Here is a 22,386-nt window from a genome sequence, read left to right on the forward strand (position 1 = left end):
ATTGGCCTCGTTAGCACTGACCCCCTACTTGGTAAGGCCACTCCCATCTTTTCATGTGCTGTAATATTTATACTGCTTACTGTATTTTTCACTCCGTGCATCTGATGAAGTGGGTTTTAGCCCACAAAAGCTTATGCCCAAATAAATGTGTTAGTCTCTAAGGTGCCACAAGGACTCCTCATTGTTTTTGCTGAAACTGCATAGTAACACCCAGCCTAGCCCTCAGCAAGTCTCTTTGTAGGATGTTGTTTAAGGAGGAGTGCAGTAATGATGCAGATTTACTAATTAGATCAGTGCAGACAGAATTAGCCCATACTGGTATGTTGGCAAGTCATCAGCATGGCTTCTTGCTGAGCAAAGTCTGAACATGCCATTTAGGTAGGGCAGGAAGGTGGCATTGCACCATTCCCTGTGCTCATAGGCCCAGCCCCACCAATGTTTGAGTCAAGGTGAAACTACAATTTTGCTGAGGTAGGGCCCAGGTTAACCGCCCAGCTGCCCCAAAATGTTTGCTATTGCGACCTAGAGCATAGGGTTGCAAAGCCACTCAAATTTGGCTCGGCCACTCCTCAGTCATGCCAGACCTATCTGGGGTCTACACCTCCCAGACCACTAAATATAGGGGCTCTGCCCCTGGGCCTCCACTGAAATTTGCCCAGTCCCCACCCATGGAAATCTGAAATGATGCCCCTGTTGGCACCTTATAGAATTTCCTAGTACATAAATGTCGATTTTATTTGCAGGTAATATCTTTTATTGTGGGTGAAAGAGACACCCAGTGGCCAGAACCTGAAGAAGAGCTCTGTGTAAGCTCAAAAGCTTGTCTCTCTCACTAACAAAAGTTGCTCCAATAAAAGATATCCCCTCCCCCACCTTGTCTTTTTCATATCCTGGGACCAGCACAGCTACAGCAACACTGAATACAAATTTATTTGCATGTGTAGCTCATTTTGTTCCCCATGTCACACAAACAGACACTGAACTGCACAGTTAACTCAAGTGACATAATCATGACATTATTCAGGGCTATTTTCCTTTTTGTGGTTTTTGAGCTTTCTGCCAAACAAAATGTTCTGTCTGGTGAGAATTGTACATGCAACCTCTATTGGTTAATGGCCAGGAGCCAGGTAGAGATTGTATTGCTAAATACAGGAAAGTCTTACCAAACAATCGTTTATTGGGCGGCACTTGTTAAGTAATCTTATCTAATGTGCATCAGATAGTAATTGTCTCTCTGTCCTGTGGGAAACTCTTAGGGCTTGTCTACACTGGCACTTTACAGCGCTGCAACTTTCTGGCTCACTCTATCACTCATCATGATACAATTCTCTCCTCTGTGCTGAAGTACCCGATATGTTGGAAACCACTGCTAAAGTCTGGGATGTTGATATAATGCATATGCTGAGCCCCTGCGAAAGATGATGGGCAGCTAATCTCTCCTCAAATGTATTTGAGCCAAATGGAATATGCGCGGTGCAATGTGGGTTTAAAATTAATCTCTATAGCCATGGCATGAACAATAAACAGCTGATTTTTGGCTATAATCAACACCTTTTGCAATTACACCCCACTTGTCACCTCAAAGAATTTTGGAACGGGAATTGAAATGCAGTTTGTTGCAGAGGAGCGGAGTCTGAACGTTTCAGTCTGATGAGTTTGGCTGGTAAGGTATGCCCACTGAGGGTGGTCTGGATGTTAACAGTGGCCAAAGTAGTGATTTCATTTATTTTCAAAGTTGTTTGGGTGACAGATGGTTGGCTAGACACGACAGGACAACGAGGGAAGTGAAAGAGGCAAAGCAACTTGCCCATCAGGTCAGAGAATGAGCTGTGAGGAGACCCCAGTTCTCTTGACTCCCATGCCAGTGTCCTAGTGACTAGACCACATTGGCCCTCTCTTTACTATAGCAGGGCATATGAGGAAGCTCCCTCATGGGTAAGGTTCGGATGAACTCTTGGCTGTTTAGACAATATATCTGAGATCTGCCCATCACTAAACACAATCCCAAACTACAAAATCCGTTTGTGGACAAAGCTCCTTACCGGCTTCCTTCTGAAGGGATCAGCCCCCAGAGGTCCAGTCCATCTTCTGTTAGGGTGCCAGTCTAGGGTCAAACAAACATCTGATTATTTTATTAGAGGTTCAGGCCCTGATTTTCTGACTAACGCTAGTGTCAATCAAACTGCACTGAAGTCAGTCATGCCAGTGTAAAACTGGTGTAGCTGAGAGGAGAACCAGGAATACAGACAATACATTTACAACAAACTACAGCGGGCCGGATACTCAGTTGTGAAGATCATCCTAGCTCTACTGAAATGAATGAAGCTGAACTGGTTCACCCCAGCCCAGGAGCTGGCCCTGTATAGTTGAAAACATGAAAATTAAACTCTATGTTCTGGGCAGAGAGAGTCGAGGCATCTCAGAAATCTAGAAAGGGGTATTAGATCAGAAGCGTGAACGTTGGGGATAAAAGGAAATTATGGACCAAATTCCCAGCTTGCCTAAGCTAGCACAATTACACACAGTGCAGTGGGACTGCGCTGGTTCGTACTTGCTGTAAATCTGGCCTATTGTTTTCAGGAGAGTTTCAGTGTCTGGAGGTATATTATTCACCATGCGTTAAAAGACAACAGAATGAATGTAAAAACCACGGAAAGATCCAGAGATGAGTCTGGAGGCAGTGTCCGGGGGGAACCATGGTCTGGTCTCAGTCTGGAGGCAGTGTCCGGGGGGAACCATGGTCTGGTCTCAGTCTGGAGGCAGTGTCCGGGGGGAACCATGGTCTGGTCTCAGTCTGGAGGCAGTGTCCGGGGGGAACCATGGTCTGGTCTCAGTCTGGAGGCAGTGTCCGGGGGGAACCATGGTCTGGTCTCAGTCTGGAGGCAGTGTCCGCCTGGGGGTGGGGACCACGTTTTGATCCAATTACAGCCCTACACAGCGCCCCAGCATTGGTTGTTCCTGCCTGAGGTGGAGTGATGTGTGCGAACTCCGTGAGGTTGGGGGACTCCAAACAGGTCACAGCAGTTGAACCCAGCCTCTTCCTGCGAACATGCACAGGAAGAGATTCTCAGAGATCATAGGTACACTTGAGAAACTGGGCTTTTGGGAGCTAATCTGTATTGGGGCTGGGGACAGGTGTGGCATAGCAGCCACTCCGTGACCTTTGTTGTATGTGGTGGTTCCTAGGCAAGCACAGATTCCAGAGTAACCTCTAAACCACGCCCCAGAGCTGGCACAGAGCATGCCTCGCTGGCAAGCAGGCTATGTGGTGGCACTCATGCCTGTGTGGTTCCTACTCCCCCCCTTCAGCTCCCTGAAGAGAGTTCTGCCTGGAAGGCTTTGTGCAGGTCCTGGGTCCAACATACCCAGAGGAGGCAGCCTGAATTTGACTTGGCTGTGAGTGAGCAAGAACAAAAGTGCCAAGAACGTTTATGACATTAATAGAACAAAATCCCAAACCCGCAAAAAGCATTAAAATCTATTGCAGCAATCTTGCTTTAATAGCTGTAATACGTTTCTTACTTTGTCAAAGCAAACCAGGTTTATTTGCCCGCATATATTGATCCTTTGGGGGCTGATGCAGAAAATTTTCTTATTCTTCAGCCTCTTTTGGGCATAAACAATCCCTGTTGTCAAAGCAGCTGGTATTGCAGGAGGGACAGAAACAGTGAAGAGGAGGAGCGCCATTGCCACTGTTTCAGCTACTGGTTTCTGGAAAAGAAACAAACACAACAAACTTGTTGATGATATTCAACCTGTTTTTACTCTTTGAAGGTTCGAAAGCTTGGACTATCTGAGCAGAAACTGTATGTGCAGCGTGATGTTCCAAACAGCTGCCTTACTCAGGGTTCGGAAGGAAGGAATTTCAGTGGGGAAGGAATTCCATTATCACATTACTAATACTTACCTTGTGCTGTACATACACACACACTGTATAGATCAGTCCAAGCACGCCAATTGATGTAAGGATTATGATGAATTTGAAGGCATCTCTGTAGAGTTTGAAATTCATGGGCTTGGGGTAGAGGATGGACCTCACCAGATCGCCTTTGGCTGTGTTGAACCCTATATTAAGACAATCACCACAAATTGTATATGTTATCTAATGACACGATAGGTTGAACACAATTGAATTAGGAGATGGATGGTATTGTAAAGACTTTCTGAAGGCACTACAAAATATCTGGCCAGCTCATGTAGGGTGAAATTCACCAACAGGCAAAGACTCTCCATGACACAACCCCTCATTTCACACCTTCACTTGGGTGGTGGTAGCCCCTGGGAGGCGGATTTCACCCCTGCTCTGAATGCACAGGCATGGATGGGAGAGATTTGGGGAAGGATCGTTGTATCTATACTTATAGGAACCCCTATCCTGGGAGCACAGGGGGGAAGCAGGAGACACTGTTCTGTAGCAGGGCTGGAATAGCAGCCACACAGGACCTTGCCTGTGCGTTTGGGCTGAAGTCTGTAGGCTCTGTCTATACTGCTTATGGGAGCAAGCTCCCAGCCTGGGCCCACAGACTTGTGCTAGCAGAGCGCGTGCTAAAAACAGCTGTGTAAATGTTGCTTTCACATTGTGGCTCGGGCTGGAGCTCAGGCTCCGAGGTCTAGAGGGCTGGGGCGGGGGCGGGCTTGAGAGTGCAAGCTCCAGCCTGAGCTGCAATGTAAATCACCGTCTAACCAGTTGTTTTTAGTGTACTAGTGTGAACCCTGCTCGCACAAGTCTGTGGGCCTGGGATGGGAAGCTCTCTCCCAGACGCAGCGGAGACACACCCCGAGTGCCGTGCAGTAAGATAGCTTACTCAGCCTTTGCGAGTGTGATGGAGGGAGGGGGTGAATGTCATCTGTGATTAAATAAAACTCAGACTGCAGTTGGACTGAACATTCTTTATCTACCAAAATAGATCAGCTCGCGCACATTAAACGGGAACAGTGAGATTTCTTTCTAAAAAGCTGTTAGTAGTGGTGAAAGGTGCTGAGTTGTCAGCCATGCAGACCGAGGTCCTCTAGTCAGTGAGAAAGGAAGAGGTACAGCACCAAACAGTGGCAGTTCACGCTTCCTGTGCTGTCCTGGCAGGGTACCTGGGTCTGGTCTGCACACAGTTATTGTGCTGCCGTAACTGTTTTGGATTACTGCAATAGTTATACCCATACAAACCCTAGTGCGAATGCAGTAACACCGGTATAAAGGTATTGCATCTTATTTCCCTTCCCATATGGGAATAGCTAAGTTGCTATAAAGCACCTTTGTACTGATATAACTGTGGGTTGTACCACTTTATACTGGCCTGGTTAAAGCTTTGTGTGTAGACAAGCCCCTGGAGGGTTTTGTGAGGTAGACAAACCCAGGCCTATCTACTGAGACTGCCGTCAAGGGAGCCCAGTAACACCGGTCGTTTGGAATGTGGGCCCCTGTCCACTAGGAACTAGACTGAGACCCACCAAAACACAACCATCAGATGGGAATAAATAACTTTCAGTCTCTGACATGGGCTGGATTTGAACCAGGGATGTAGAGAGAACAGCTTTACTATGTGTCCCCTGGGCCATCTGGTCCCCACCACCCGACCAGTAAAATAAAAAATAAATACCAGTTTGCAGCACAACAGCTCTCACTGGTCCTTTGCCTGTGGGCTTGGTCTGTATGACCTCTGTTCCACAGAAGAGGACGTGTCTTCGGTAATCCTCTGCACTGTGTGTTTTCCAGAATTTGGTGTTCTCCGTATGGGGCAAAGGGGTTTTAGTTACCGGAATACTTTCACCTAAAGATCATGTTGTACAATTCCAGTTAGGGTGTATTTAAATTCCATCAGACTCAGGAAATGTGCAATTAATATATATCCAATCAGCAAGAATTTTTAATAAATAAATAAATAAATGGACTGGATGGTGGCTATGATTTTTAACATCTGAGCACTTCAGACACCTCCCTGGTTTTCAATCTAAAGACTTGGGTCAAACTTTGCCCTCAGATAGACACAGTTTTATAGTGGCTAAGTGTATATGGGTGACACTGCATTCTGCTGCTAAAGTGTATGTATCATTGTCTGCCCACACAGAGCACATTACAACATCCGAGCATTTAAAAACAATTTTTTGTGTTTTTATGTTTGTTGTATTTCCTGTTCCTGACAATACATTACATAGATCTGGTTTCATCTTTAGTAAGAAATTGAGTTATGCTGAGCAGTTTAGAACTAATCAGAAGCCCTTCCCAAGGAGACTGCAAATTATTCAAAACACAATCTTTCCTTATTTTGCAACAACTCATTCTGATATAGGATAAACAATTTGTAATCAGAACTGATAAAAACATATCTCCAGAGAGAGAGCAAAGAACTGCATGGAGACAAAAGACGAATCAAAATCCAAGTTTATACCTGTAAGCATGCCTTCATCTACAATACAGCCTCCATCGATCAGGATAGCATCACATGGCAAAGAATGCTTCTTTCCTTCTAAAACAAGGATGTCTCCTGGGACCAAATAACGAGACTCCAGCTTTTTGCAACCTATAGTAAAATATAAAATGAAGTGAGTGTTCACTTAGACACAGGTTATGATCCACAGGAACATTTTAAGGCCTGCACTACCAGGGGCGGCTCTGTTTTTTGCCGCCCCAAGCACGGCAGTCAGGTGGCTTTCGGCGGCACGCCTGCGGGCGATCCGCTGGTCACACGGATTCGGCGGCATGCCTGCAGGAGGTCCACCGGTGCTGCACCATTGGCGTCCCCGCCGCTGAAGCCGTGCGACCGGCGGACCTCCCGCAGACACGCCGCCGAAAGCCGCCTGCCTGCCGCCCTCACAGCAACCGGCAGGCCGCCCCCCGCGGCTTGCCGCCCCAGGCACGCGCTTGCTGTGCTGGTGCCTGGAGCCGCCCCTGTGCACTACACAACCAAACTGCTTTACTCCATTGTTTGGTTTCGGAGGAACCACACTTATGGATCTACAGTGGTACAAGTGAAAACACTTGTCTGCCTGCCTACCTTGAAGTGATGTTCTGAGGCTTAATTAGTTAATGTCTATAAATTGCTTTGGATAAGAGAACCTGCCTAAGGTACCTATGACCCCCATTACCATGGTATCTGAGCACCTCATAATCCCTAATGGACTCAGCCTCACAACATCGCTGGGAGGCAGGGTGTAATCCCCATCGCACAGATAGAGAACCAAGGTGCAGAGAGACAAACTGAGGTGAGGAAGCCTGTAGTAGAGCAGGGAATTGAGCTCTGGTCTCACGTGTCCATGGCTAACATCCTAGTCACTGCACTATGGAGTTACTTTACCCAATTTGTTCTTGATACTGAAATACATCTGCAAGCAGATAAGCCTAAGTATGTCTGTGTACTTCCAAATGCAGAGTTTGACCCCCTATTGAATTAGAAGGGGTAGGGGGAAGAAGGCCAACGACATCACTCACCTTCGTCCTTTGTGCAGGCTGTAACCTGGACTTTGTTGTGTTCCTCAACAAGGTCATGCAGCTTCACAGATTGCTGTCGATTGGGTAGCAAATTAAGTGTTGAAATACTAATACAGTACTTGTGCCAAGCAAAACACTATACTTTACTATTATGAAGCTTACTCTTGATCACTGAAACTGAACTTAATTGGATTATAAGTGGTAAGATTCATACTCCCTATGCTTTCCTTACCGATCAGGAAATGTGTTCAAAGGGTTGGCCCCCGGTTAGACAGCAGAACAAGCTGTACAGTGTAATGGGGCCTGATTTTTCCACTCACGATGCCAATTTCACATTAGTAAAGTTACTCCTGCTTTGCAACGTTTGTTTGGAATCAGGCTCTGTTTTCCATGACATTTCCAATCCCTAAGTAGTGAATTTCCACATGTTGGTCCATTTTTTCCCCTGCTTGGAAGGGGCTCAATAGAACAACCAAGTGTAAATATCCAGTTATTACAGAGGTTACTACTGCAAAAAAACAGAAACAGAATCTCTACTTTTGGTCATTTTAGCTCGGTATCTCTAAATGGCAGGTGGCTGGTTGTAATCCAATTTAGCAATTTGCATATCTGGAGTTATAAACTGATGAGGTGAAGTATCACAGGTTTGGGCTCTGTACAGTATTGTAATGGGGATATGTCACCTTAATTTAAAAGTTAATTATAAAATCTAGTCATAGGTGTGGGCTTCTTAATCAGTGTTCTTCTTATAAAAACTTCAGACCAGTTGGAAGAGGACCCTGTGGCTCAGACAATGGTCACTCTTCATGCTAAAAGCTTAGACTTTGACCTTGCCCAAGAACACTGGCTAGCTCATTGTTTGTGTTCTGGGTGCACTGGAATGCGGGATGCGCACACCAACTGAAATGGCAGGTCCCTCAAAGTAATGCTGGTGCTGCTTCAACCGTATGCTTGCTTAGACCTGCGTGAGGTTTGTGCTGTGCATTTGAGCTAGGACAGTAACAAAATAGAAGTAGCTCAGTGCCATAATCTTCTCCAGCAAGGACAATATATCATCGGTCTCCGGGGGGGGGGGGGGGGTGTGAACAGGGCAGAGCCCACTATCACCTGCTCTAGGATTCAATTCTTGTAAGTACATGAATTAGTAATTCAGAGGAGGTCATATGTAAAAGATGTAGGGCCCTTTTTCATTGGTGACTCACACTGTAGTTTAAGTTACACATGGTTTACAAAGCGTGTTTAAGTGATAAAGCAGTGTCCCTTGCATCAAGATGACAGTCAGCAGGAAGTCGTACTTTATTTTCCTTAAAGCTGACTTTCTTGCTGCCTCTCCCTTCCACTGCCACCTCAGCAATGCATTTATGTCACTCAGTTTACAAACCATGGAATGCCAAATTGGTGCAAATTAAACTACTTTACCACTTATGCCCTTTTCCCAACCCATATACATCCCACCTGTAACTTCTGCCACCACTTACATCACCAGCTATTTTTCTCATGGACTGCCATGAGAATGTCAGTTTGCTTATACCAGGGATGATTTGGCTCATGTTGTTTAGACTTAAAGGCTTCACTCCCATGCAGTTAACAACTTCACCTGAGGATCAGCAAAACGTTTCCCCTGAAACAATTATCCCCCTGCCCCCCCCCAGCCAAACCTTGTCCCGAATGCCTGAATTGCATGTTCCTAGACCTTTGAAAATAGGGTTATTTTTCTTTTTGTAGTTTTTCGCAGTCGGAGTTCTCTGCCTGGCCAAGATGGCTGGCAGCTCTGACATAACAGGAGAGAGGCTATTCTCTGTACTTTTAGCCTGATTTGAAGGCAGGAAATGCCAGAAATGTTAGGAGTATTTGTCCTCACAAACAGCCGGGTCATGCGAAGTGCTGAGGTCCCACAACGGTGTGCAAGTGCCTCATAGGATTGAATTAATAAATTCTAAGCCAGGTATGCAGACTGAATGAAGCAATTCAGGTACATCTTGGATAAGCATGTTAGCTTTGGGTGTATAGGCCAACTCTGAACATTTTTGTGGCTTCATCTGAAAAACACAATATCCTTTTCCTCAGAGAATGACTGAGGTAAAGTGAAGTTACTGGAAGATGTGTCTAAAAGGCAGAGATGTATTAACTCGTCTGAGAATTTAAGACTAATACTGTGAGGTTGTACTCCATATGATGTTATGAAAATATGCTAATGAGTGTGAATATAATGTAACTGGAATATGCATCATGCAAAAGGTCTCTTGTAAGGTATCATTACAAAGCTTATAATCTACTGAGTGTGTTACAGTCATACAAATAGGATGATCATTCTTGTATCTGAAACTAGGAATATAAAATATAACTCTGAGGTCCTACTGTAGTTATGCAAAGTGTGGGCCATTTATGGTCGCTTGGAATCTTGATGGCTCCCATTAACCAGGACAATTGGTTGTAAATGGCTCTGTTTACTTGTAAGTCTTCCTGTATATGTGTGTGCTGGCAAGTGAGCAATGAAGTCTTACAGTGACATATGATCATGTCACCTGAACTGGAATCCATCTTTAACCTCTTGCTTTTCCATTTAGAAGGAGGGGTGGGAACCCAGACAGGGACAAAGGATTCCCGCCTTGTGCCAAAGATATATAAGTGGGTGGAACAGAACAAAGGGGGTGGCAGTCATGAGAAATCCCTTAGCTACCACCTGAGCTGGAACAAGGACTGTTCCGGGGAAAGGATTGGGCCCAGACTAGGAAGGAGTCTAGTCTGTGAAAGAAGCTTATTGGAACATCTCTGAGGGGGAGGTTTCATCCGTAATCAGTTTCTTACTGTGTTAGGCTTAGACTTGTGTGTTTTTGTTTTATTTTGCTTGGTAATTTACTTTGTTCTGTCTTTTATTGCTTGGAACCACTTAAATCCTACTTTTTATACTTAATAAAATCACTTTTTACTTATTAATTAACCCAGAGCAAGTAATTAATTCCCGGGGGAGCAAACAGCTGTGCATATCTCTCTATCAGTGTTATAGAGGGCAGACAATTTATAAGTTTACCCTGTATAAGCTTTATACAGAGTAAAACTGATTTATTTGGGGTTTGGAGCCCATTCGGAACTGGGTATCTGGGTGCTAGAGACAGGAGCACTTCTTAAGCTGTTTTCAGTTAAGTCTGCAGCTTGTGGGGGACGTGGTTCAGACCTGGGTCTGTGTTTGCAGCAGGCTAGCGTGTCTGGCTCAACAAGACAGGGTACTGAAGTCCCAAGCTCAGAAGTAGTCTCAGCACATCAGGTGGCAGTCCCAAGGGGGTTTCTGTGACCCAAGCCATCACAAATACCACATTTCTTTTTTATGTTAGGCCTGTTATTTGCTGGCTCTGAACCCCCTGGCACTTTGGGGAAATTCCAAGCTGGATCCAAAATTCATGGATGGCCCAACTCTAATCTTCAGTGAATTTGTGGAATCTGCAATACCAGCTAACCAAAAGGACAGAGTGCAGAAATTGCTTCTTATTCTGTTTCTGAGACAAATGAAATTATTACTGTTGGCTGAACTGGAAAATTGATCACATGAATAGCAGCCTTACCTGTCTGAGATCATACACGGTTAAGCCAATAGAAATGACTGACAAGATTATGATAGCCACGGAATACTCGATGTAACCTTGGCTCAACCACAGAGTCAGAGTGAAGGTTTGGAACACATAAAAGGGATTTAAAATCTGCAAACACAAATATATCACACAGTCAGGAGAAATCCACAGTTTGTTCAGCGGTCGCTCGCACGTGGGAGAAGATGAAAAGGTTTCACTACAGATTTCATGGAATCTTTTCAATGTAATTTAAAACAGAATTGTGGGGCTTGTCACAAGCCAATACTCTCCCATGGTGGTTCAGGGGACTGATAGCTTTCACCTCCATCTTGTTGATTTGATTTGGCTCAGAACTAGTTGTCATCTGATGGCTGTGCAGTGATTTCGCCAAAATCAATTGGTGGTCTCAAGCTATCTACATCACAAAAATGGCCATCACATGCGGCACTCATAAGTGGTCTCAGCAAAGTGGCAATGAATAAAATACTGAGCTACTCAAAATGTCCTGAATCCTTTGGGATTTAATGTTTAATACTAAGATAATATTATCAATTCTAATTTATTTGGAAAACTAGAAAGAAAACTATTCCCTTTTGGCAACGTCCTATGGAACTCAGGTGAGAAAAATCAATAGGGTTCAATAGAAATTACTCTAAAAACCTACTGAATTTAGTAGAGAATGAGATCCCGCAGAAAGGTTTTAATTTACTATTAAATTCTACAGGACTTTCCCTTAGGGGTCATCCCTTAGCTGGACCAAACTTTGGAGTCAATTAAAAATGGGGAGGTTGATTTTTTTCCTAATCTTACAGCAGTTTTATAGCATTGTCACCACTGACTTCAGTACGTCATACGGGAATGGAGAATCAGGCCCACATTCCCTAGGCCAAATTATGTCTTGACTTAACCCACATAGCTCCACTGAACTCTATATGTGGGGATAAGTGAGGACATAATGTGGCCCAATAATCTTGGTTATTCCAGTATCCGAATTAACCAATGCAGGAATTAAGTAAAAATCTTCAGATACTAACCCTCTCTTCAATCATTAAACTAAAGACTCCATTCTGGAGTAGCCAACATACCCACTGAAGACAATGGGATCTTTGCCTGCATAAGGCTAGCACTGAGTAAATAATTTACTGAAAAATTTAACCCCTGAATGAAAATTGTGGGAACACACTTTTGCAAATATTCACCCAGGTCTAAGGAATAAAGGATCAGGAGCAAAACAAAGATGTACACTCAGCCAATACAGTAGTATCCCGGCCAATATTATCACCAGGGCACTCCATCACTGACACTTTGTGCACTTAAAGCAAAGCACCACAGCTTTCAGAAACCTGCCTAGAGGCACAGTCCTAAAAACCATCATACATGAGGCTGCACACTTTGATGCAAGTGCAAAGTTCAAATTAAATAGCCTGTTTTAAAGTGCTCTCCTGGAGTTCTCTTGGGCATTACAATTTCTGCACTCAATACTGAGTGCAGTCACTTCTACAGAGAAACAGCAACTGTTTAGCAGGGCACAGCAGTACTAACGAATAGTTTAGGATACAAAGTCAAAAATACTTTCTGTATTTCAATTGACAAGGGGAATTTAAGGAGACAGAAGGGCACTAGGCTAACCTCTATCCTTGCAAAAAGTGCTACTGGATTATTAATGATCAAACCTGAAATTGTACACCTTGTCTTAAAGATGGTGACTCCTCACACCATGATGGGTATCAATCTAGTATTGACCCCGAGGGAACAGTGACAAGTACTCAGTCACCAACACCACTTGCTGTGAAACCTATGTTTTTATTGGTGGTTGGTCTCCCATCAAGGTACTGCTCATGTCTGGCTCATCATATGAGATACAATGAGTTCATAATCTGAAGTAGTGTGGCTACACCCTATATGGATGTGCTCATATGTAGGATAGTCCTGATTTCTCTCTTACAGAAGCTTTACACTAATGTAACTCAGTGGAGTTACTCTTGATTTATACCACAGTGTCAATGGGATCAGAACGAGACCCAGCAATCGCATTTTTCTTTCTTAATCCGCCATCTAACCATTTTTTTTAAACTGTACATAAAGGGTCAAATTGTCCTCTCTGTTATCCCAGTATAACTCCATTGTAGTTAGAGGAATGGAATTGGCACAACTGAAGGGATGACTGTACCATGTATCACTGAGTTTTTTCTACACTGCTTTGTTTTAGTAAGGATCTATGCCATCAACTGCTGAATTCCAGGGTAGAAAAATGAAATGTTACTCTCAAAATGTTTCTGAGCTCTCTCTTCAAATAACAAGACTTAAAAATAGAGATGCAGCTTACCTCTTTAAAAAGTAACTTCCAAATAGGACGAATTTCAACTTCAATGGCATTGGGCCCACACACTAACCTCCTGTATGAGATCATGAATTGATTAATATCAGAGAAACAAAGTTCCCTGGCATATGCCTTTATAGAAGGTCCCTAGCTCTTTCAGTTCAGACCTCTAATGTAACTAAGAATTCACATACACAAAAAATGGCATTATAAAATAATGGTAAAACCACATCTTAAAAGTAATATCAAGAACACAGATGGCTGAATGAGACAGAAGTCTATCAAGAAGCTATTGAATCCGAGGGGGAATTACACTGAGACCAGTGTTCACTTGTCTCATGCAATTCATGCAAGTTTTATCAAAGGCCAAAAAGCGTCTTTGATCTACCGCTGACTCTTGCTGTGAGCCTGGCTTGGTAGACTGGTGAAACATGGCAGCACCTCCCTCCCTTCTTCTCCCATTCTTAGGGCCAATTCTAACCTCATTGAGTCAATGGTGTTTCTCCAAATTTACATCACTGTAACTGAGGACATTTGTGACTATGCTCCTCAGAGTGCAAGTTGCATTCATTTTGTCCACCCTCTCAATGTCATCAGCGCACTTTACATTACTACTGAAGTAAATGGCAATACACTGATGTGAAATGTGTGTAAGGAAGAAAAGAATTGGGCCCATATGCCTTTTTAAATCTGAAATACCAAATAGATTGGAAATGCTGTGGACTGTACCTGATATTCTGTTCTTCTCTCGTCAGACCAGTTCCAAACTTGTGATGTATGTCGTAACATGAGTTGCTGTCATCTAGCGATCTAAGATAACCATGAGAGAGTTCAAACAATGATGTTCTGAAAGGGGCTTTTGCTTCTTCAAAGAACTTTGTAATGAGTGATTAAACTCACCCGACTTTCTGGAACTGCTTCACAGAGAGATCCCAAATATATCGGATTTTCTGTACCTGGATGCTTCTGACCTGCAAAACCAAAGGCACAAATGCCATTTAGAACACCCAGATTCACTTTATTACAGGGCCAGTTCTCTTCCTTGATGCATGGATATAATTCCAGTTAAAGTTAATGGGAGACGCAGGAGGAAATTGAGATAAGAGCTTTCATCCGCCTCTTCACCTAACACCACGTACTGTATCCATCCATCCATGACTTACTTTTAATTCTGGCTTCATTATGGCTCTGTTTATGACAGAATCTTTGTCAGCAATGAAGAGACTATCTGATGTATCTCTAACCGATAGATTCAATGTGGACAAGTCGATCCAGGTCACCTTCTTTCTGGTGTATTTTTGAAATTCATCCTGGAGGAATAAAGGAAAGTTCAGTGTGCTTTGAAGGAATGACACATTCTTAGTGTAGGTCTCTGTGTAAAGCCATGGCAGAGACTGGCAGTACATAATTACAGAACTTTTGGTTAGGAGCTGAGAACAGAGAGCTTCATTACGGTCTGCTTCGCCTAATGAAGTCTGTCTAGGTCTAAAACATCGCCCATTTTAATCATGCTTCCTGACCCTGGAAAACACGTTTCCCAGAATGAGGGCTGCAATATTACTAAGGCCTCGCTATAGTAGAAAATGAGAACCAATGTAACTAAATTTGATCTAATTAGACCAGTGCAAATGCCTAATACAGATGCACTTAAACCAGTTTAAATTGTGTTTTAATCAATATAGCTTAGTGTGATCAGTTATTAACCACCATTACAACAATGCAGTAAGTTACTATTTGTTTTAAGTGCATCTATATTAGGGATGTAGTGCATGTATTGGGGATCAAATGCATATTAGGTGTTTGCACTGATATAATTAGTGGAAGTCTAACATAGCTAAGGCCTAAGATACAGCTCTCTAAAATCAATCCTACAGAGTTTCTCTCATGATATTAGCCACATGCATTACACAAAAGACAGGCTCAACCATATTTGTTAGGATTGACCCTTCTGTTGTGTCCTGTCTTCTGGATTCTTGCGTGTAGGTAGGGTAAGCAAATATAGAAGAAGTCAGCATTCTGCAGTGTTATGCAGTAATCATATTAGAATGAGACCTACTCTAACACTGGTGGTTAAGCAATGGGGATATGTAGTGTACACGAGGTATCTAATGTTCAGTGTTAAAGTATTTCAATTCTAGTTAGTGTAACCATAACCTCTGCACAATATTTTTGAATCGCTTTCTCTGAAAATGTCTGTATGGAAATGATTTGGAGTTAGTGGGTTCCCTCAGATGCCTGACTTATCCCTGCCAGTCCACATCTGAACTTGAGTATTTACATTGGAAAATACTAGAAAATTGCTATTACACACTGAGAGAGTAGGACAGGCTGCTTAAGTGTGTGTGTGAAAGCTTTATATGAATTAATAAGACGTCCAGTTAAAAGTACACGTTACAGTGTGCACTTACTGTTGTTCTAAGCAATATGACATCTGCTTCTTGCAAGTTACATGGGATGCAGTTTGCCCACACATCCCATGCTGGCTTCCAGTAAAACAGAAGGAGAAGAGCCCCACAGGAGAAGATATATCCAGCAATGCACATGGCTTTCCGGCAGCCTTGAGTTTTGTAGCCAAATATCTCCTGTGGGACAAAGACAAGACGTTATTTTGAAACGGTTTGACATTGAGACTTGTTTTAAAGGGCAGAGCTGCAAAGACTCTCTAGCTAATACTCCCCCTCTAAGCAACCCCGTCTTCAGTTTGGGAGATGAAACTGTGTCAGCTAAACATGTCATTAAAATTAAGGTAAAAGATACACCAAACCCACCACAACCAGGCAGTATCACATACTTAATATGGAAGAAAAGGCCCATTCTCAACCCTCCATCCATGTAGACTTGAAGAATTAGCTTGATCCTATAGCTTTCACTGCCATAATCCAGCTGGTCTGTCACAGTAACACTTCTACCTATTTAATTCATCTACAGTCCCAGAGCCTTAAAGCCCCAGCTGTCCTGCAGCAATGGAGAGTATTTGTACAGGAACTCTGTGTTATTCAGGGGAATCCACCCTGCAGCACAGAAACCCCCTTGAAGTTAGGAAGACTTTTCATGATTCTGAATAGTATATCTATGCGTTTCTAGCGTGCTATCAATGTAGTATCTGGGTGCCATATACATAATTAAGGATGCAATTTTTTTCCTGCCTGATGTCCCATAATTGATTCTTAATCATACACAGAGCCCTGAGCACCTTTCTGTGATCCTTCATTATCTTCCCTCTTTGTCCTTCTACTTTGATAACCCAGCATGCTGTTGTAGTCATCATGACATTCTATTGTTAAAAAATTATTCTTCCAACACCGACTGCATTTTCTAATCCCCATGTTTCCCCTCCAATTGCTCCTTGGATTTTCATGTACATTAGTCTGCTTTATGTTTGGTCCACACTTCTGACAATCACCTATTATGTGTGCTGTAGCTAGTAATTCTTTTATTATGGTCCGTCACTTGCACTCAGGACCCTGTGTACGTATCTGTGCAATAACTCAACACCTACAATTCTGCCTAAAGTGAACAAACCTGGAGTGAAATCCTGGCCTCACTGAAGCCCAACAGGAGTTTTGTCGTTGGCTTTAATAGGGCCAGGATTTTCACCCCCTGAGTCTGCTCCTTCCCCACTCCACAGAAGCTCCCAGGCTGATGTTTTGCAAACCAACAACTATTGGGAAGATCTGCTGGTTCACAAAGTGCCCACTTGGATTTCCACAGCCAATACTTCACTGTTACTGACACTGAAAGGCCATTTCCAAAGTGAGTACAAATGAGCTCCTTCCTGCATAGTGCCGGAGAGCTATGTCCAACCACTGCCAGCACAGCTCTGTACGGCCAACACAGCAGTTCCAGTGAGAGTGCATGCAGCAGCCTCTGTCTGTGTAGCTCCTCAAATGCCATTTTTCCCAGATGTGAGCAAGTGAATAGCTATTTTTTGCTGCCTGCCTCCACCTATCTTCACCTTCATTGTTCTCTCTCCTCCTTTCCCCTCACTGTTCTAATGTTTCCTGTCTCCTTTGTATCTCTCCTTATTTCTTAGCCCACTTCCTGATTCTCTCACCCCCCTTACTGAGCCTCATTGGACTCTTCCCCACCACACAAACCACAAAGGCGCATTATTCCATTGTCCCACCCCACTGCCCCTTCCCCGCAGATTACTCCCCTCCCTGCATCCATCTCTGCTCCCAACACTCCTGGTTCCCTTCCTCCCTGCGATTCCTGTCTGTCCGCTACACACGCCTTCCGGGCACTCCCACAATGTCCTGTGCCTCGACTCCTCCAGCTTCTGGCCTCTCCATCCAGCCCCTGTCTCTATCACCCCCCTGCCAGCATAGGGCCTGGTTCCCTACCCAACACACGCATCGTTCCCCTCTTGTCCCTGCAAGTCCCGTCTCCTTTCCTCCCCCCCCCTCAAAAATCCCACCCAGACCCTGTCTCTCCACCCCACACACAGTTCCCAACCCAGAGGCCTGTCCGTGTCCACACCATCCTATCCTCCCCCCCAAATCCCACCCAGACCGTGTCTCTCCACCCCACACACAGTTCCCTCCCCCAACCCAGGGGCCTGTCTGTGTCCCCACCTTCCTATCTCCCCTCCCCCCCAATCCCACCCAGACCCTGTCTCTCCACCCCACACACAGTTCCCAACCCAGAGGCCTGTCCGTGTCCACACCATCCTATCCTCCCCCCCAAATCCCACCCAGACCGTGTCTCTCCACCCCACACACAGTTCCCTCCCCCAACCCAGGGGGCCTGTCTGTGTCCCCACCTTCCTATCTCCCCTCCCCTCCAATCCCACCCAGACCCTGTCTCTCCACCCCACACACAGTTCCCAACCCAGGGGCCTGTCCGTGTCCCCAACATCCTACCCCCCCTCCCCTCCCTCACATTCTGCCCCTCCAGGGACCTGTCCCTCCCCTTCCCCCCACACCAGGTTTGGCTCTCCCACTCCCACACCGTGTCCCTTCTGCCCCCCCCCCCCGTCCCCAGGGTCTTCCCCCCCCCCCCGTACATGCTCCACCCATGGCTTGCTGTCGGGGTCGGAGGGGGCGGTGCTGTTGCTGCTGCAGCTGGCGACTAGCAGGCAGGTGTAGGACTGTGAGGCAGCCAGGGCTGCCCGTCCAGCCGGCGGCCTGCCACGCTCCACCAGGCCGGGCCAGGCCGGGGAGCCGCCAGCCTGGACAGAGGGGCCTGTCCGCGGCACGGGGCCCCATGTGGCTGGGAGGAGGAACTTCACCCAGGCCGCAGGCTCTCAACCCCAGGGAGAGCCAGGCCTGAGGCGCCTCGGGGCAGGCCCCGAAAATCAGGGAGCGCACCCAGCCAGGCACCCGATGGCGCTCGGTGTGGAACGGCCGCCCAGCCAGCCAGCCGCCAAGCAGCCCCCACTGCCACCCGAGCATCCTGACAGTCACTTCTCCCAGGACAGCTACCTCCAAGGAAACCTGGACAGGCGGCACCCAGGCAGAAATCTACCTGCCTCTATTTCAGAGCAGAGGGCATTTGAATCACCCTGTGACATCCAGCGCACCCCTCACTAGCTATGGTGTTCGCCATAGCTTGGTCGGTCGCTCCAGACCCACGTAACAGAGACCTGTGTTCCTACTAAGCAGTGTAGGATTGGAGACACCTACATCTCTTCACTGGGATAGGGGAGGTGAGGACTGGACTAGAGGACCTCTCGAGATCCCTTCTGTCCTGTGATTCTATGGCTCACACAGGTGCAAACTCCAGGCACACACAGGTTTTAAGGTGACTGGACTCCTAGGAAGCTTAGTCCCCAGTCACCAAATCCTTATGGGAAAGTCCTACGGAATTTAATAGTAGTAAAACAACAGCGTTCTCCGAAAGCTTCATTGCATTACAGAGAAAAAATATCTGCTGACTTAAACGGTGAGTGAAATCCTTTCTTTTTCTTTCTTTTTTTATATATAGTCCCATAGCAAGAATAGCATTTTCTATTAAATTCTATAGGTTCAAAAAATCTGTACAAAGCTATCATTCTCTATAAATCTCTATTGGATTTGTGTGTAAGGGAAGGGTCAGCATATTCTTCCATCTGTTCGTTTGAAATACAAGCCTGAAACAGACCTCACAAACTTCTCAGGTCCTGCAAGGTGAATAGGATCTATATGTTAACTTTAGATCTTTGCTCTGATTAATATTGCCTATTTGTAGAGCTCAGTGATATGCCTGAATCCGCAACGGGCTGGATTTTGATTAGCCAGTTTACAATGGAAAGGTTACAGAATTGGTATTATGAGGTAAATTTCCTGTTTTACCAATTAATATCCAGTGACAGAATATACCCATGTTCACACCCTGTACACTACTGCAATCATTTTTGTACAAGGCATGTCTTGTACGGTATAATCTGAAAACTCAAAATGTGCTGGTCAGTATCATCGTGATAAAACGTGTGGCAACACTGCAGGTGAAGTTATAAGATTCCCCTGGATGGTGGTGGTAACACATGTTCCCAACCCCTCAGCCCTGCTCAAACAAAAGTTGGCAAACATGGCTGTCCTAAGCAAAGGAATGTGTGCTCTGTTTAATTGGCATTTAAGCAGTAAACAGAGTCATCAAGCAGGAAGGGAAGACAAAGGAAGTTCAAACAGATGAAAAACCAGAAGGGAACATCCTTATACATAGACTTTCTCTCCTAGTATGCAGCTGGAAATGTTTTTTCAAGAAGGAGACTAAAACTATAGAGAAGGGGGACAAACACTCTGAGTCATTCTCCCCCCCCCCCCGCCCTCTGCCCATCACATTCACCGTGGCTAAAGAGAAAATGGAAGCATTCATTGGACTCTGGGGGAGGGGTCCTGGCCTACAGAGTTTGGTCAGTAAAATTGCAGAAAGCATGTGGTGAGAATCTTTACTTGAATCCGATATAGTTTAAGTTAAGCATTAGTAAACATTTTTATTTTTATTTTGCTTGTTACCATTTCTGACTTATGCCTTATTACTTGTACTCCCTTAAAATCTATCTCTTTGTAGTTCATATACTTGTTTTACTGTTTTATCTAATCCAGTGTGTTTAAATTGAAGTGTCTGAATAACTATTTGAGATAATGAACTGGCATATTATTCCCTTTAGGGAATAATGGACTTTAAATATTTTGTACTGTCCAGGAGAGGGCTGGGCAATACAGGACGTAGATTTCTCCCCAGAAATATAAGACTGGGGGTTTATTGGGGTCACCCTGCAGTATAACCAAGGCTGGTGAGAGTCAGAGTATAACCCATGTATGGCTGGCAGGCTGCAGTTACACACAGACGCTCAGGGTGTGACGTGCATGCTGGAAGGCTGTTTGTGAGCGGCCCAGGTGGGAGCTAATTCAGCAAGGCATTGTAAGGCACCCCAGGTTGCAGGGCAGGGGTGACACAGTCCCCCACTGCTCTGGACTGTATTCTGGTATGTCACACATCCATCCTATTTAAATTTTTAACTAGTGAAAGGCCCAAGACATTTGATTCCAGTCTGGGTTTCAAACACTCTGAATTTCTGCAGTGTGGGGGTTCAATCTCTATTGAAACAAGGACCAACTGCACAATTTGTATCTTGAGCCAGATTCTGAAACATCAGACAGACATACGCACATTTTGATGCTTGGATTTGCGCCCGTTTTTAATCTTCATCCCTATCCCAGCTATACACAAACTACTTACGGTACATTTCCTCTGGCATGAGCAACTCTATCTATAGACTCAAATCTTGTATAACTCTATTGTCTGTAAAGAACAAACCACCGCAGCCAGTGGAGGGGGAGTTTAAAACTGGCTGGGTCATTTCCATTGCTTGTCATTATGACGTAGGGTTTTTTTTTCTTCTGCTGCACCTTCACAGATCTTTCTTTCTTGCCAATATGCATTTTCCAGACTGCAAGGGTCTATTCCTTTCTCTCCCTGGGAAAATCCTCAGAGAATTATCTGGACCCTCTTTAGGATTGGGTCAGCTAAGACAAGGGAGATCCCATGTTCAGAAATGACTGGAGGAAGTTCACATGGGTTCAACACAATGTGCTGCACATGACTATAAATCCTCTTAATTCCTCTTCCCACTCTCATAATCCCTGAAAGTAACGCCTCGCTCAGAAGAGCAAATGTTGCCAGCCACCCACATTTAAAAGGCTTTGCAAGTAATTCCAGGTTCTGAGAATCAAATTATGCCAGCAATATTGTGTCATCCACGCAAGATAAATAAAACATAGGTGACAACTTAAACCACTCACAGGGCACCGGATGCTAGGTCCCCACTTGTTTGGAGGTATGTGAATCCCCAGACACAGGCTCTGTTAATAAGTACATTTAAAAAAGAAAATTTCTATTTTATTTCATCCCAAAGGATTCTCAAACTGCTTAACAGAACTTGTAAACTTAATATACTCACTATACTAGAGATCACATACTCCAGCACTGAAATACAACCACCTCGGTATGGGGGAGGGGAGGGAATCTCAACTGCTTAATCTTCTACAGGATAGAAACCAAAGAAGATCATATCTGGTGGTAACCACAGGGAGTTTAGGAAAATAGAATGTAATTCCACATGTTGGAACTTGGCTAGGGAAGCCAAACTCTTAGCAAGTAGGTTTCACCAGTTTAATCTAAAGTGGGATTTTAAACTGATTTAGTTAAACGGACATAAAGAACCTGTGTAGACACTCTTGGTTCAGTTTGAGAGTGGCTTATTTGATTTACCTTAAACCTGTTCCTATTCAATTTAAATTAAAGCCTGGTTAAACTGAAATAAGAATATCCACATGGCCTTTAGCACTGGTTTAACTAATCTGGTTTAAAACCACATTTTTAGGCCTGGTCTATGCTGAAAGGTTATATCAGCATACCTTTGTCAGTCAGGAGTGTGAAAAAAACACACCTGAGTGATGGAGCTATGTTAAACCAGTGCAACTCTGCCTGCAGACAAGGCCTGGGTCCACACTACAGAGTTACGTCGATGCAAGGAAGCTTATGTTGACCTAAGTCTATAAGTGTCTACACTATAATTTCACTCCCGCCAACATAACTCGCCCGTTACACTGACTTAACTCCACCTCACGAGTGGTGTAGTTAGGTCAACACAT

General features: G+C 44.6%; 1 protein-coding gene across 1 annotated transcript in view; it reads right to left on the reverse strand.

Annotated features, from left to right (window-relative positions):
• ATP13A5 (ATPase 13A5) overlaps positions 1-22,386 on the reverse strand; it is a 61,625-nt gene that overhangs the window by 33,715 nt on the left and 5,524 nt on the right. The window contains exons 2-13 of the mRNA XM_065410589.1: positions 15,718-15,891; positions 14,473-14,619; positions 14,210-14,280; positions 14,039-14,119; positions 13,316-13,385; positions 10,984-11,118; positions 7,424-7,496; positions 6,384-6,515; positions 5,595-5,765; positions 3,908-4,065; positions 3,523-3,711; positions 2,043-2,104 (exon numbers count right to left, since the gene is read on the reverse strand). Of these exons, the coding sequence (XP_065266661.1) occupies positions 2,043-2,104; positions 3,523-3,711; positions 3,908-4,065; positions 5,595-5,765; positions 6,384-6,515; positions 7,424-7,496; positions 10,984-11,118; positions 13,316-13,385; positions 14,039-14,119; positions 14,210-14,280; positions 14,473-14,619; positions 15,718-15,891 (1,463 nt within the window). The remainder of the gene's footprint in view (positions 1-2,042; positions 2,105-3,522; positions 3,712-3,907; positions 4,066-5,594; positions 5,766-6,383; positions 6,516-7,423; positions 7,497-10,983; positions 11,119-13,315; positions 13,386-14,038; positions 14,120-14,209; positions 14,281-14,472; positions 14,620-15,717; positions 15,892-22,386) is intronic.

Source organism: Emys orbicularis, chromosome 9 (assembly GCF_028017835.1).
Source record: "Emys orbicularis isolate rEmyOrb1 chromosome 9, rEmyOrb1.hap1, whole genome shotgun sequence".
Classification (NCBI taxonomy): domain Eukaryota; kingdom Metazoa; phylum Chordata; order Testudines; family Emydidae; genus Emys; species Emys orbicularis.